This window comes from Hemitrygon akajei, chromosome 21 (assembly GCF_048418815.1).
Source record: "Hemitrygon akajei chromosome 21, sHemAka1.3, whole genome shotgun sequence".
Taxonomy (NCBI): domain Eukaryota; kingdom Metazoa; phylum Chordata; class Chondrichthyes; order Myliobatiformes; family Dasyatidae; genus Hemitrygon; species Hemitrygon akajei.
The window spans coordinates 62024529-62040021 of record NC_133144.1 but is presented as its reverse complement, the minus strand read 5'-3'; the positions used below and the strand labels follow the sequence as shown (position 1 = coordinate 62040021).

At 42.2% G+C, this 15493-nt stretch overlaps 1 protein-coding gene across 1 annotated transcript in view; it reads left to right on the top strand.

Moving 5' to 3' along the window:
• The first annotated feature begins 2874 nt into the window (after positions 1–2874).
• Positions 2875–15493, top strand: part of LOC140714377 (ferroptosis suppressor protein 1-like) — a 38321-nt gene continuing 25702 nt past the window's right edge. Inside the window, exons 1-2 of the mRNA XM_073025590.1 lie at positions 2875–2935; positions 12843–13024. Of these exons, the coding sequence (XP_072881691.1) occupies positions 12850–13024 (175 nt within the window). The 5' untranslated portion in view covers positions 2875–2935; positions 12843–12849. The remainder of the gene's footprint in view (positions 2936–12842; positions 13025–15493) is intronic.

The following is a 15493-nucleotide window of genomic DNA, read 5'->3' as shown; positions in this document are numbered from 1 at the left end:
TGACTTAAACGCGGTGTAGGAGCCGTAATCTATCTGCATTCGATTCTGTGTTGAGCATTTCTAAAGTTTATTATGGTAACTAGTCCCATGGGTGGGGGCGTGGTAAAATCATAGGGAATAAGTATTCCTGCTTCGTTCTGGACCGTTTGGTTCTGGGGACTGCCAGTTGTCATATCTTTTCTTGACCACTTAATTGCGCTTAAGCTTCATCACTTCAAGATTGTATGCTTTACTAGTTGCTAATGAAGCATTGAATACAGTCCTTTGGCTTTTTGGAGCACCATTATTGGATTGCTCAGAGGGCGCTTCATACAGGATGACAACCCGTGTGTTGCCAACAGCGGCCCTAGTTTGTTCAAGTTGCCGCAACAGTCGGCACTCTGGATTGTCAGCTCAAGACTTTGTATCAGTTATTCACAAAATCTACTGTACATCACATTCATAGCAACCAGCCTCCCTCTGTGGATTCTGTCTATACATCGTGCTGCCTCAGCAAAGCTGCCAACACAATCGAAGTCCCCCACCCACGGACAATCGCTTTTCTTCCCCCTCTCAGCGGGCAGAAGATACAAAAGCCTGAAAGCACATACCAACAGGCCCAAGGACAGCTTCTGTCCTGCTGTTAGGTCCATTGAATGATCCCTTTGTACAATAACATTGACTCTCGTCCTCACAACCTACCTTGTTATGGCCTTGCACCTTATTGTCCGTCTGCACTGCATTTCCTCGGTAACTGTAACTCTTTATTCTGCGCCTGTTGTTGGTTTTCCCTTGCACTACCTCAATGTACTGATGTGATGAAGTGAATTTTACAGGCAGCATGCAAAACAAAGTTTTCACTGTACCTCAATATATGTGACGATATTAAAGCAGTTTACCAATCACAGATAGAAAATTGGAGGCCATTTTGCTCCTCAAGCCTGTTCTACCATTCGATGAGATCCTCGATGATTTTTCACCTAAACATGGTTTTCCTATGCTATCCCATATACCTTGGTTCCTCTGGGAGGCAGCAAGAGACTGAGGCTCCACAAATCTGGTGTAAAGTCCAGCAGTTCCCCATTCTCTGAGTGTAACAGTGTTAAGGCTAGATGATTTCCCTTTTATATTGAGGTGGGAAACCATAGCTCTAGACTCCCCAGCCAGCAGACACATTCTCCCTATATCTAATTCAGCAAACCCACTATGAAATTTGTACATTTCATGAGGACAGTATGTATTCTTCTAAACATGAGAAAATAGCCAAGCCTACTAAACCTCTCCTCGTCGGCCAATCTGATGAATTTTCACTCTTTGCACTCTATGACAAGCATATTCTTATTAAGGTTATGAGATGAAAACTGTATGCAGTCTTCTCAATACGAACTCACCAAGCCCTGTATAATTGGAGGATGATACCTTAATTCTTCTACTCAAATCATCTTGCCAATGTACCTTTGGCTTTCCTAACTTCAAAGCCTGCTACAGCTTCGTGCTAGATTTCAGTGACTTGTCCAAAAAGATACCAAGGTTCCCTTTGCACTTCAGATTCAGATTTGGATCTATTTATTTATCACATACAGTGAAATGCATCAACAATCATCACACCTAGGATGTGCGGGGGCAGCCGGCAAGTGTTGCCGCACATTCTGGTGCCTACAATATTCAGCAGAACAACACAGAACACAAGAAGCAACAAAACAACAACAGCCGCATTCCTCCCTCCCACCCCACCAACCACTCACACACCCAGGCACATAAACAGTCCTCCAACCCCAGGAGAAGCCGCCTCCAGCCTTCAGTCTCCAGTGGACTCACTGATGGGCAGACATTAGGCTTCAACTTCCCCCTGGGCTCGCTGACTTAGGGACCCAGCCATCGGGCATTCCACGCTCCACTGCTGCTCACCAGTTAAAAATACTTAACATGTGGGGTTTACATTTTCTCTCTGTGACACTTAGTGCTTCCCCCGGATGGGTGGTGGGACAATCAAAAAATTGTTGGTGAGCATGTGAGAGAGAATGAATGAGGGAATGGGAGTGGTGGGGTTACTTTGGGAGCCAAATAGCCCACACTATCTGGTTCCTCCTATTGGTCACATCCTCAAAGAATTCCAACAGATTTATCAGCACAATTTTCCTTCCATTGCTCCATGCTGACTCTGCTCAATCCTCCTTCAAAGTCAAAGTAAATTTCTTATCAAGTATGGATATGTCACCATATACTACTCTGAGATTCATTTTCTTGCAAGCATTTACAAGATATACAATAGAATTTATGAAAAACTGTACAAAGCCTGACAAACAACTAATGTGCAAAAGGAAACTAAGTGCAGACAAAATCAAATCAAAATAAAAATAAGTTAAAAAGAAAAAAAATTGAAGTGTTCTATTTCTACATCCTTCATTGTAGATTCCAGAATATCCTCAATCTCTGCCATTAGCTAGAAGGTTCACTCCTTGATTTCTACCTGTCTTCTTTTTTTTTAAATATTGGAGTCATGTTTGCTTCTCTTCAATCCACAAAAACAATTCCAGAATCCATAGAATTTGGAAGCTTCACTGGAGCATTCACTATCACCACCTTGTTTAAAACTATGGGATGTAGATTGTCAGGTCCTTGCGATTTATTAGCATTTAAAAGCTTTAATTTCACTAGTACTACTTTTGAATAATCCTTTAATCCCTTCAGTTCCTCAGAACTTTTCTTCATGCTTTTTAACACTGTCCCATTTTGTTGGTGTTTGAAGATATTTCCCACGCGCATGTAACCAGCACTCTGGTAGGCTAAACAACAGTTAAATAAACAATGGATGCACAGCAACTTGGCAAATCAGAATGGCTGGTTGTAATGATGTCAGCTCTGATCATTGGGTCTGAAGCATTCATGATAATAGGAGAGGCTGGACCATATGCTGCTAACAGCTTTATGTAGGGATTTTACACTTCAGTACGAGGTAAGGTACATTTTGATTTTTAACCATTCTGTACATGCTGAGTCAACAATATTTGTGCTTCTGGTTCAAAGATTAAAATGTCATCCTTGTTTTCATTTCTCTCCTGGCCTTGAACTTCATCTACGTTCCTCCTACCTAAGAAGCCTTCAAGCTCTCTGGACTCCCCTTGTTCCAATCCTCCACCACATCTCTTCAGCTGTGCCTTCTGCAGATGGGGCCCTAAGATCTAGAAATCAATCTCTCATCCTCACTAAATATTAAGGCAGAGATTGACTGGATCTTGTTTGGTAAAGGGGTTAAGGGTTACTGGGAGAAAGCAGTAGAATGGGATTGGAAAAAAAGATCAGCCATGATTAAATGGCAGAGCAGATTTGGTGGGCCAAATGCTCTAATCCTGTCCTATTGTATATCATATGCTCTAAATCTCTCAACCTTTCTTCAACAGCCCACTTTCTTGAATATCTATTAGTCATGTTCTAATGTAAGAATATTTTACTGAGGTTTGGTGGGATTATAACCAGAGGGAAACTTCTTCACTCAGAGGGCCATGAAAGTGTGGAATGAGCCGCCAGCGCAAGTGGTGCACGCGACCTTGATTTCAGTGTTTATGAGAATTTTGGATAGGTGTATGTGGAGGACTATGGTCCTGGTGGTCCCGGTGCAGGTCGATGGGTCTAGGTAGTTTAGACAGTTTGGCATGGACTAGATGGGCTGAAGGACCTGTTTCTGTTCTGTAATTTTCTATGATTCTGTGACTCTATAAACAGGAAGGAGTAAGTCATATACCCCATTTGTGTCTGTACCAACATTCAGCAGATCAGGGGCTACTCAGCACTACTTTCCTGTTCTGCCCCTCGATTAGTTTAATATTTATAAAGCTCCTTGTTTCTCAAACATCATATGATAGCACTCTTGTATTCATGTTAAAGATACTTAATCAATGCCAGTTATTAATTTACACTTTGCTTGTTTCATAAAGTGACTGCTGTACACCTACAATTTGAACCAGAAACCACTGACATGTACGATTCACTCCCTGCCTCTGCATGAGGTGCACATTGAGTGTGGTGGAGGGGAATGGGAGGCTATCATTCATACTTTGTAATTTCAACTCAGAGAAGTAGTAAAGAATGAGGCAGATCATGCAGGATTTTGACAATGCTAAAATGTACAGCTCCCTGGCAAATAAATTCTCATGTGGAACAATATCTTCTCACAAACCCTGCCTCCTTTTCTAACTTTTGCTTAAAACTAAAGGAAAGTAACAGCAAAGAAGGTACAGGAACAGAATGAGTGTGTGGGCACAAACTTTCAGAGGTGGTAGAATTAGTTTACAATGCTGTTAAATGGTGTACAGGCTCCTTGTCTGTTCAAGTTCAAATTTATTGTCATTCAACCATACAGATATACACAGCTAAATGAAGCATTATTGCTCTGGGGCTAAGGTGTAAAACACAGCACGTATAGTCCCACACAGCACATATATTATGATCCAGCATGCAAAGTCACAAAATAACATTAGTACAAGTCTCTGGATGACATGACCAGAGGATTAACAGGTTGACATAAATTGTGAGGTGCATGGTTATGTATGAGAGTATAATGTTCCTGGCACTATTATAATAACACATGCAGTCATATAAATATTTGAAACAACAACCATAAAAGATAAAAAAAATGACCATTAACACAAACGATTCTGCAGATGCTGGAATTCCGGAGCAGCACACGCAAAATGGGAGAAACTCAGGAGATCAGGCAGCGTCTATGGAGAGGAATAAACAGTCATTGTTTCAGGCCATGGTCCTTCTTCAGGACTGAAAAGGAAGGGGAGGGAAGACACCAGAATAAAAAGGTGGGGGGAGGAGGAAGAGGCTAGTTGGAAAGGATATTTATGATTTTCTGCCATCCTTATCCTGTCTGGTCTGTAGACCCGAAGTTGGTTCCTAACTGCCCGCTTTAAAGACTAACTAAGCATGAAACCTGGGTGCCTTCTTTGCCCCTGTAATTTACATATGCAAATAACCTAATGAAAGGTGGTTTCTTGTCAATATTGTTTAAGATTTTTTAATATAATTTCCAGTTCACAAATGTGTAGGAGAACAAAATAATTGTTACTCCAGATCCAGTGCAGTACAAAAAACACAATAAGATAAAGAACACAATAATAATTAAAACACAATGAACAAGAGAGTTTATACACTTAGATGATTGCCTACACATAAAGTAACACTAGGTATAGGAGTGTCAGTACATAAGGTGACTGACAGGAAATGATAAAGTAGTGGTGGTGGGGGTTGTGGTGGAGTGTGTTAGTGGGTGGAGGAGTTGATCAGTCTTACTGTCTTTTTGAATCTGGTGGTTCTGTGTGGATGCCTCGTAGCCTCCTCCCTGATGGGACTAGGACAAACAGTCCATGAGCAGGGTGGGTGGGACCTTTCATTATATTGTTGGCCTTTTTCTTATGCCTTTCTGTACATACATCCTCGAAGGTGGGTAGGCTGATCTGTGACTGTGAGAATAATTAATATGGTTGGTTGCCTTGCAAGCTAGATGAGGGGAGAGCATCGAAAACCAGGGGGTCTGAGAGCAGGTGTCAAAAGTTTCCTGTCACCAAAGTGATGAAATCCTTTTGGGGAACATTCTCAGAGAAGAGGGAAGTGATATGGTTTTACCGTTGACAGTAAATTTTGTGGTAATATCAAATATCTTCCTGGATTAGCAACATCATATTATATTTACCATGGCCACATCCTACAAATAAATTGACATCTTTTTTCTTTTATCCTCACAAACTTCCGCAACAGTCTTTAAAATGTTCTGTATCCATTTGTTCTTCAAGTATTCTGGCTACTTGCACTCAACATCATGATACCAGAACCCTTCAAAGGATGCATTGTCTCTTTGTCCTGTATACATAGAGAATTATGCATCTTTTTGAGCTGATGTGAGCCTATTGTTTCTAAATTACCTCACAATGAGCTGTACTGGTGTTGATGGAACAATGGAGTTTTTTACAAAAGTTCTTAGTAAGTGTCAGGTGAATTGGGTATGGACCTATAGTTTTAAGGAAGCCCAACGACACAATTGGAATACTCAAGGGTAAAGGAGTTTAATGTACAAATAAGTTGAGAAAGAGACAATCTTTTCTCCAAGAAACTTGAAACAGAAATCTTCAATATTTCATATAATGGAAAGCAATAGCTCCAGTTGTGAATATCAAACAGAACATCAAGAGCTAGGTGTCTCTGAATAAGTGAGGTAACTGCATTATTAATGGTAAGCTTTTTTTAACGTAATGAGTGGTGGGAGTGTGAAACGCGCTGCCAGGGTTGGTGGAAGAGCTAAATACATTAGGGACATTTAAGAGACTCTTAGATTCACACATGGGGGTCTATGTAGGAGGGAAGGGCGAGATTGATATTGGAGTAGGTTAAAAGCCTGGCATAACTGATGCACTATCGATAACTCCAAAAGACTGGAAGTAGAGTACATACTGAAAGGCTTTTGTTAGCAATAAACCGGAGCATGTCCATGCTGGATAACTGTGGGAGGAGCAGCAACACAATCACCTTTATCCAGGGGTCTGTGGGAGGAGCCACAGGAGCAGTCAGCAGAGGGGCCTGTCCGGACAGGTATACATGGTTTACCACAATAACGTTGTGGGTTGAAGATCCTGTACTCTCCTGTATTGTTCTGTTCTGTGTTCTGAAGCTGCTGTAAATGAAGGTCATTTAAGGTGTTCTTATATTGCTCTGTTATTTAGTGGATTACTGTTTTATTGCCATTTCCATGATAGGTTACGCAATGTGACATAATTGTTTCATTAAAATGAAATGATTGGGCCACAAGAAATGATAAGGGGGAGGGAGAGGGACGGGGAAAATGGAGAGGGAAAGAGGGAGGGAGAGTGAGAGAGAGGGAGGGAGGGGAGAGAGAGAAAGGGAGAGAGAGAGAGAGAGAAGGAGAGGGAAGGAGGAAGGGTAGAGAGAAGGGGAGGGAAAGAGAGGGAGGGAGAGAGAGGGAGAGAGGGTGGGAAGGAAGAGAAACAGACAGACAAAATGAATGGTAACAGGCTCTTTGGTCCAATGAGACCATGCAACCCAATTACACCATGTGACCAATTAACCTACTAACCCATATAAAAATTAACCTCCACATATGTGGAGCACTCAGAGAAAATCTACGCAGTCATGGGGAAAATGTGCAAACTCCTTACCAACAGCAGCGTGAATTGGACCTGATCACTGGCACTGTCATAGCATAATATTTATTTGAAAGTTGGTAGTCTCACAGTGATTCAATAGACAATACAGAAATTCCAGGATCTAATAATCATTGTATAACAATTTGTGTATGTCATCCCATTCTTGCATTGATAAACTGTTCACTGCTAGTACAAATGTAAGCAGAAACTGGTTTGTGAAATGTAATTATGATAAAATGTTGATTGTATTGTGATCAGTTTATCTGTATGATAACCTGTTATGAGCCATATTCATTAAACGTTTTGAATAATTAAGTCATTTCTTTCAGGTGGCACAGTTCCATAGCTGTTAACATAATGCTATAACAGTGCCAGTGACCTGAGTTCAATTCCCGCCACTGTTTGTAAGGAGTTTGTACATTTACACCATGACCACATGGGTTTCTTCTGGGTGCTCCAGTTCCCTCCCACATCCCAAAGATGTACGGGTTAGTAGATTGACTCGTTGGACTGGAAAGGCCTGTTACCGTGCTGTATCTTGAAACAAAATAAAAATAAATACTAAAATGAGTCAGCAACATTCTTAATTGTGATATCTTTGTGGCTAGTGTAAATATGAGGTTAGTCCAATGTAAAGCCAGTAAAACCAGCTGATCAAATAGTTTATAGCAGCATAAATGGTGGGAAATGTGGAAACCTGCCTCAATGCTTATCTTGCAGCGTCACTTAATTCTGCAGTGATGAAATATTTTGAGAGGTTGGTGATGAAATATATCTGCTCCTGCCTGAGAAGCGACTTGGATCCATACCTCCTTGTGCAATTGGATCCTCAATTTCTTCACTTGCACATCCTAGTCAGTTCAGATTGGCAACAACATCTCCTCCACAATCTCCATCAGCACAGGTGCACCACAAGGCTGTGTGCTTATCCCCCTGCTCTACTCACTTTACACTTACGACTGTGTGTCTAAACGCAGCTCCAATGCCGTTTTTAAGTCGCTGACAACACCACTGTCCTTGGCCGAATCAAAGGTGGTGATGAAGAGGGAGACTGAAAATCTGGCTGAATGGTGCCACAGCAACAACCTTTTACTCAATGGTCAGCAAGGCAAAGGAACTGTCTATTGACTACAGGAGGAGGAAGCTCATCGGGGTATTAGAGGTGGAGAGAGTCAGCAACTTTAAATTCCTCAGTGTTATTATTTCAGAGGACCTGTCCTGGGCCCAACATGTAAGTGCCATTACGAAGAAAGCACGGCAGTGCCTCCACTTCCATAGAAGTCTGCAAAGGTTCAGCATACATCTGAAACTTTGACAAACTTCTATAAATGTGTGGTGGAGATTATATTGATGAGCTGCATCAGAGCCTGGTATGGAAACACCAATGCCCTTGAGCAGAAAATCCTACAAAACGGTAATGTATATGGCCCAGTCCATCATGGATAAGCCCTCCAACCATTGGAAATCAGTACATGTGGTCACCGTTCATCTGTTCATTCTACTTAGAACCATAGAACACTACAGCACAGTACAGGCCCTTCAGTCCTCCATGTTGTGCTGACCCACATAATCCTTTTAAAAAAAAAGGTACTAAACCCACACTACCCCATAACCCTCCATTTTTCTTTCATCCATGTGCCTGTCCAAGAGGCTCTTAAATACCCCTAATGTTATAGCATCCACCACCATCCCTGGCAAGTCATTCCAGGCACTCACAACCCTCTGTGTAAAAAAACTTACCCCTGATATCTCCCCTAAACTTCCCTCCCTTAATTTTGTACATATGCCCTCTGGTGTTTGCTATTGGTGGCCTGGGCAACAGGTACTGACTATCCACCCTATCTATGCCTCTCATAATCTTGTAGACCTCTACCAAGTCTCCTCTCGTTCTTCTACACTCCAAAGAGAAAAGTCCCAGCTCTGCTAACCTTGCTTCATATGACTTGTTCTCCAAACCAGGCAACATCCTGGGAAATCTCACCCCTTCCTTGTCAGTCCCACTGGAGGAGCTCTGCCTGAGTGCTTTAAAGATTTTAAAGATTAGCTTTAATTTTCACATGTAAATTGAAACATTGAAACATACTGTGAAATGTGTTGTTTGGTTTAAGGATGTGCTGGGGGCAGCCCACAAGTTTTGCCATGCTTCCAGTGACAACATAGCATGCCCACAACTTGCTAACACTAATCTTCTGCCTTAGGAATGTGGGAGGAAACTGGAGCACCCCTAAGAAAACTCACATGGTCACTAGGAGAATACACAAACTTTTTACCGACAGCAACGGGAACTGAACCCTGATCTTCTGATCACTGGCACTGCAATAGCATTACACTAACTGCTATGCTATCATGCCTATTCCCCTCATAGACACTCCCTGCTTGCTGAGATCCTCCAGCATTTTGTGTTGCTCATGTAGTCAGTATTCTAATAAGGAAATTCTGCAGCCGATTTGCACACAGCTAACTCATAAACTGGATCCTTACTATATTGGCTGAGGCATCATGGTTTTGTCCAGCGTGGGTCTGAAGTATCCATGCCACTCATCCAGGCAAGTGAAGAGTATTCCTTTCTTCCATTTGTTTGATGACAATTGTATAATGTTTAATTCTATTCTGAACTCCTCAGGCTAGATGCAGGGCTTGACCTGAAATATCAACAATTCTTTTTCTACCAGAAATGCTGCTCAACCTAAGTCCTCCAGCAAATGACTTGTTGCCCCAGATTTCAGCAGCCGTAAACTCTTGTATCTCCTTGCCCTTGGGCATCAAGACCTGGATGACATTCAGTTGTGAGCTGAGAAAGGGCAAATAAGATTCATGCCACAAAGTTCAAACTTCACAGTCAATTTATTATCAAAGTACATACGCGTCACCATATACTACCTTGAGATTCATTTTCTTGTAAGCATTCGCAAAGAAGTACAACAGAATCAATGAAAAACTAGACACAAAGACTGACAAACAACCAGTGTGCAAAAGACAAACTGTGCAAATACAAAACAAAGTCAAATAAATAAATACATAAATAATACTGAGAACATGAGTTGTAGAATCCTTGAAAGTGAGTCCATAGGACTCCAACATCAGGCACTGATTAACTTTAAGAGCTATCTACCCATCATGAAGTTCAACGGCATTACCATCACCAAGTCTTCACCATTGACATCCTAAGCATCAGCATTGACCAGAACATCAAATGCACAGACACATAATTCACTGTGGCCCCAAGATCAGGTATAAGAACAGATAGAATCAGAAATGCTGGAAGAACTCAGCCAGAAAGACAGCATTTGTGGATGGAGGACACAGTCAATTTCCCAGATCAGCGACCCTTCCTCAGAATTCGGGAAGGGTTGCTGACCCAAAACATTCACTGGTATTTCTTCCACAGATGCTGCTTGACTGGCTGAGTCCTTTCAGCATTTATGGTTTTGTTTCAGATTCCAGCATCTGAGGGTGGATAACCCATGGTGAATGACTCAGTTGGAGAGATATCCACTTGTTTCCAACCACACTTAAATAGTTAAATAGACACCATCCAAAACCAAGTAGCCCACTTACCTACTAATCCCACTGCACCCCACCCAGAGCATTAATTCCCTTTTCTACTGATACACTGTGGTTGAAGCATGCTCCATCAAACAAATACCTTACAATTACTCTGTTTGACTGTTCCGATAACAGCAAACCAACAGCCCTTACTATCGAGACAGACAAGAGATTCAGATACATATGAACATCACCAGCTACAGGTTTCCCTCTAACTTACACACCACCTTGACTTGAATACATATCATTGCCCCTTTACAGTCGCTGGGTCCAAAGCATGCAACTTCCCAACCAACAGCATTTCAACTACAAGGACTGAAGCACTTCAAGAAGGCAATTCTTCTCAAGGGCAATCAGGGATGGGTGATAAACACCAGGCTGGTTCATCAAGGTCAGACCCTCAATGTAAGAATAAGTAAGAAAAATACAGAAAACCTGTTTTCGGTATTGTTAGTTGAGGAATAAATATTGGCCAGGCATTTGATCATGGCTGATTTATTATCCCACTTAACACCATTCTCCTGCCCTCTCACCACAACCGATGACACCCTTACTAATCAAGAATCTATCAATATCTACTCCAAATGTACCCTATAATTTGTTCTCCACATCATCTGGGGCAATGAATTCCACAGATTCACCTCCACCTCCCATCCTAATTGTTGTGCAAAGTGATATCATGGTATCTTAGACAGGAGCCCAGCTCTCAGCTTAACCTTTGTAATGGTGCTGCAGTAGAGTGTCAGTCTACAGTAGACTTTCATGCACATGTCTTTGGTGAGGCATTGGAGTCACAACTTCCTGTTTTGGAGGAAGTAGTGATCGATGGCTAATATCTGCTGTTGAGCCTCCACTGAACTAAACCTTATAAAACTGCATTGAAGTTCCACCTACTGCTTCTTTTTCCACATTTCAGAAGTTATTCCTGGCTTGTGAGTTCAGATCGTTATCCGATCCACAAACTTGGAAATGCTCTGGGGAAGCTGTAGGTGATCTTCCTGAAAAATGAATGCTTAGTCATTGTATCATCCCTTCAGCTACTTTGATGTTTGCTCCTCCTGCAAGTGGAAATAGTTTACATTTTACATTTTATTCTCGCAATAAAAGTGTTGAAATTTTACTCATATTTGTGGTCTAACATTTGGCACATTTGGAAGATGTTGCATTCCCAGTTTCAACTTCAAGTTTATTGTCATTCAACTGTGTATGTATGTATATATATATCGCCGAACAAAACAACACAAGGTGCACAACACAGTACATATATCTCACACGACACATAAAATGACATTACCACAAAACTGGTGGAGGGATGGTGATACATGGCTACCAAAGAGGTGTAAGATGCTCCTTCCTTTCTGTAGCCTGCAGGTCACCCTTGGGCAAGGCGTAGTACCTGCTTAGATGTGAAGCCACGGGAACGGGACGTGGATGGTCGTATGAGCATCTGATGCATATCACAAGTCCTGGTTGTGCGACCACTAGCACCAGGCAATCTCTGAAGAGTATTAATAATGGCTGGGGTCATCCATCTTGTAAAAAAAAGGCAATGGCAACTACTTCTGTGGAAAAGTTTGCCATGAACAAGCATGGTCATAGACTCTGATGTCCACATCCTATGACATGGCATATAATGATGATGACCACAAAGAAATTAACAAATAATAAAATATATTCCAGAAAACTGACATTTTGCATAATATGCATTTACGACACAAGTTAAAAAGTGAACAGTGTAATGCTACTGCACTTCATAAGTGATAAGACCTGGCTGGTCTTTGAACCTTAGTACTCCAGCCTGTTACAGGTGGAGCAGGTTTGTTCTTTGGCACTTAGAAGGAGATATGACACTACAGCAGGGAGTTCTGATGTAGACATTTTGATGAACTAGGAAAGAGATATGAAATTACAGGAGGTAGTTCCGATGCAGAAGTTCTGATGAATGATGGCCAATCCAAGACAACAACTCTGTTAGTGTTCCCACAGGTTCTTCTGATCTGCTGATTGATTCTGCTTTTATTTGCCTGCCCCGCTTAATATTTTACTGTTTGATTTGCTCTAAATTGTTTGCAGTCTATTGAGGCTGTGAGAATGCCCGATAAATGCGAGACTTGAGTTTATATTTTATCTTTCCACTTTCTCTCCTTTGAACAGAGACGCAATGGGACCGAGATTATCCGTCAGTAGCAATGACCATGTTGTCATCGTTGGTGCCGGATTTGGAGGGATCGCTGCAGCAAAACAATTGTCAAGCTACAGGATCCCTTACACACTGATTGACATAAAGTATGCCTTCCACCACAACATGGGAGCTCTCAGAGCATCGGTACAGGAAGGTAAACTGGAGGGGAATAAGGGTTCTGAAATTTCAGCATTAGTTGCTTTGTTGTGGTTAAGGCTAACATCATCACAAACTGCAAACCACAGAAAAATAAACAACATACAAAATGCTAGATGAAATCAATAGGTCAGGCAGCCTCTAAGGAAAGGTCCTGATAAAGAGTACTGAGGTTCACCAGTCGTAATGAAGGGCCTTAGCTCAAAACATGAACTCAGTATACATACTGCCTGACCTGCTAAGTTCTTCGAGAATGCATGAAATTGGGGCTGACAGAGAAATAGATCAGCCATGATGAAATGGCAGAGCGGACTCAATGGGCCAAATGGCCTAATTCTGCTCCTGTGTTTTAAGGTCTTATGGACATGGCCTGCAGATTAATGGTGCATGGGATGCCTAGTTTTGTCTTCCAAGTTATTTGGTGTATAGTAGTGTATTTGGTTCCTTGTGCTCGCTGTGCCCTCAGTAAGAACATGACTGATCTACCTTTACCACATGAGATTCGCAGCTGCTGGAGATCTTGAGCAACACACACAAACTGCTGAGGTGTTGATGCACCAGTCTGCACTTAGCTTCCTTGTGATGTCTGTGCTGAACATGATACCAGATCAAACTCCTCTGCTTACATATTATCCATTTCCCACCACTCTCTGCATATTGATGTGTCTATCTAAAAGGCTCCTAAAAGCCACAATCGCATCTGCTTCTATCTACAGAATGTTTGATGTAAGTGGGTCAATTGTGGACTGTACTCCAGGTGTGGTTTTGCCATGGCCCCTTAGAACATAAGTCCATAAAATATACAAATACAAATACTTTATTGTCACCAAACGATTGATACTAGAGCGTACAATCATCACAGTGATAATTGTTTCTGCGCTTCGCGCTCCCTGAAGTACAAATCAAAGTAAATATAATAAAAATTTAAATTAAGTGGCATCCGTCGGTCTCGAGAGACCATGGATCTGCGCCTGGAGTTTCCAGGGCGCAGGCCTGGGCAGGGTTGTATGGGAGACTGGCAGTTGCCCAAGCTGCAGGCCTTCCCCTCTCCACGCCACCGATGTTGTCCAAGGAAAGGGCACTAGGACCCGTGCAGCTTGGCACCGGTGTCGTCACAGAGCAATGTGTTGTTAAGTGCCTTGCTCAAGGACACACACACGCTGCCTCAGCTGAGGTTCGAACCAGTGACCTTCAGGTTACTAGTCTGATGCCTTGCCCACTAGGCCACGCGCCAACACTTAAATTTAAAATTATAATTAGAAATTTAAATTAGAAATTTAAATTTAAATTATAAATCATAATTAGAAAATAGAAAAGGGAAAGTAGGGTAGTGCAAGTCAGGTCAGGATATTTGGAAGGTACGGCCCAGATCCAGGTCAGGATCTGTTCAGCAGTCTTATCACAGTTGGAAAGAAGCTGTTCCCAAATCTGGCCATATGTATCTTCAAGCTCCTGAACCTTCTCCTGGAGGCAAGTGGGACAAAAAGTGTGTTGGCTGGGTGGGTCTTATCCTTGATTATCCTGGCAGCACTGCTCCGACAGCGTGTGGTGTAAAGTGAGTCCAAGGATGGAAGGTTGGTTTGTGTGATGTGCTGGGCTAGGTTCACGATCTTCTGCAGTTTCTTCCGGTCTTGGACAGGACAACTTCCGTACCAGGTTGTGATGCACCTTAGAAGAATGCTTTCTACGGTGCACCTATAGAAATTAGTGAGGGTTTTAGGGGACAGGCCAAATTTCTTCAGCTTTCTCAGGAAGTAAAGGCGCTGGTGGGCCTTCTTGGCAATGGACTCTGCTTGGTTAGACCAAGTCAGGTCATTTGTGATATTCACCCCGAGGAACTTAAAGCTTTTGACCTGTTCCACCTGCGCACCACCGATGTAGATGGGGTCATGCGGTCCGCCACTCCTTAAGTCAACAACCAATTCCTTCGTCTTGCTGACGTTGAGGGATAGGTTATTGTCTTTGCATCATGCCACCAGGTTCTTAATTTCCTCTCTGTACTCAGACTCATCATTACCCAAGATGCGGCCTACAATTGTGGTGTCATCACAATTATAAAATATAGGAGCAGGATTAGGCAATTTAGCCCATCGTGTACTCTGCCATTTCACCATAGATGAACCCATTTTCCCTCTCAGCCCTAATCTCCTCCCTTTTCCTCATATCCTTTCATGCCCTGAGTAACCAAGAATCTATCAACCTCTGCCTTAAGTATACCCAATGACTTGGCCTCCACAGCTGCCGTTGTCAATGAATTTCACAAATTTACCACTCTCTAGCTAAAGAAATTCCTCCTCATCTCCATTTTAAAAGGATGCTTCTCTATTCTGATGCTGCACCCTCTGGTCTTGGACTCCCCCACCATTGGAAACATCCTCTCCACATCCATTTTATTGAGGCTTTTCAACATTGAATAGGTTTCAATGAGGTCACCTCTCATTCTTCTGAATTCCAGTGAATACAAGCC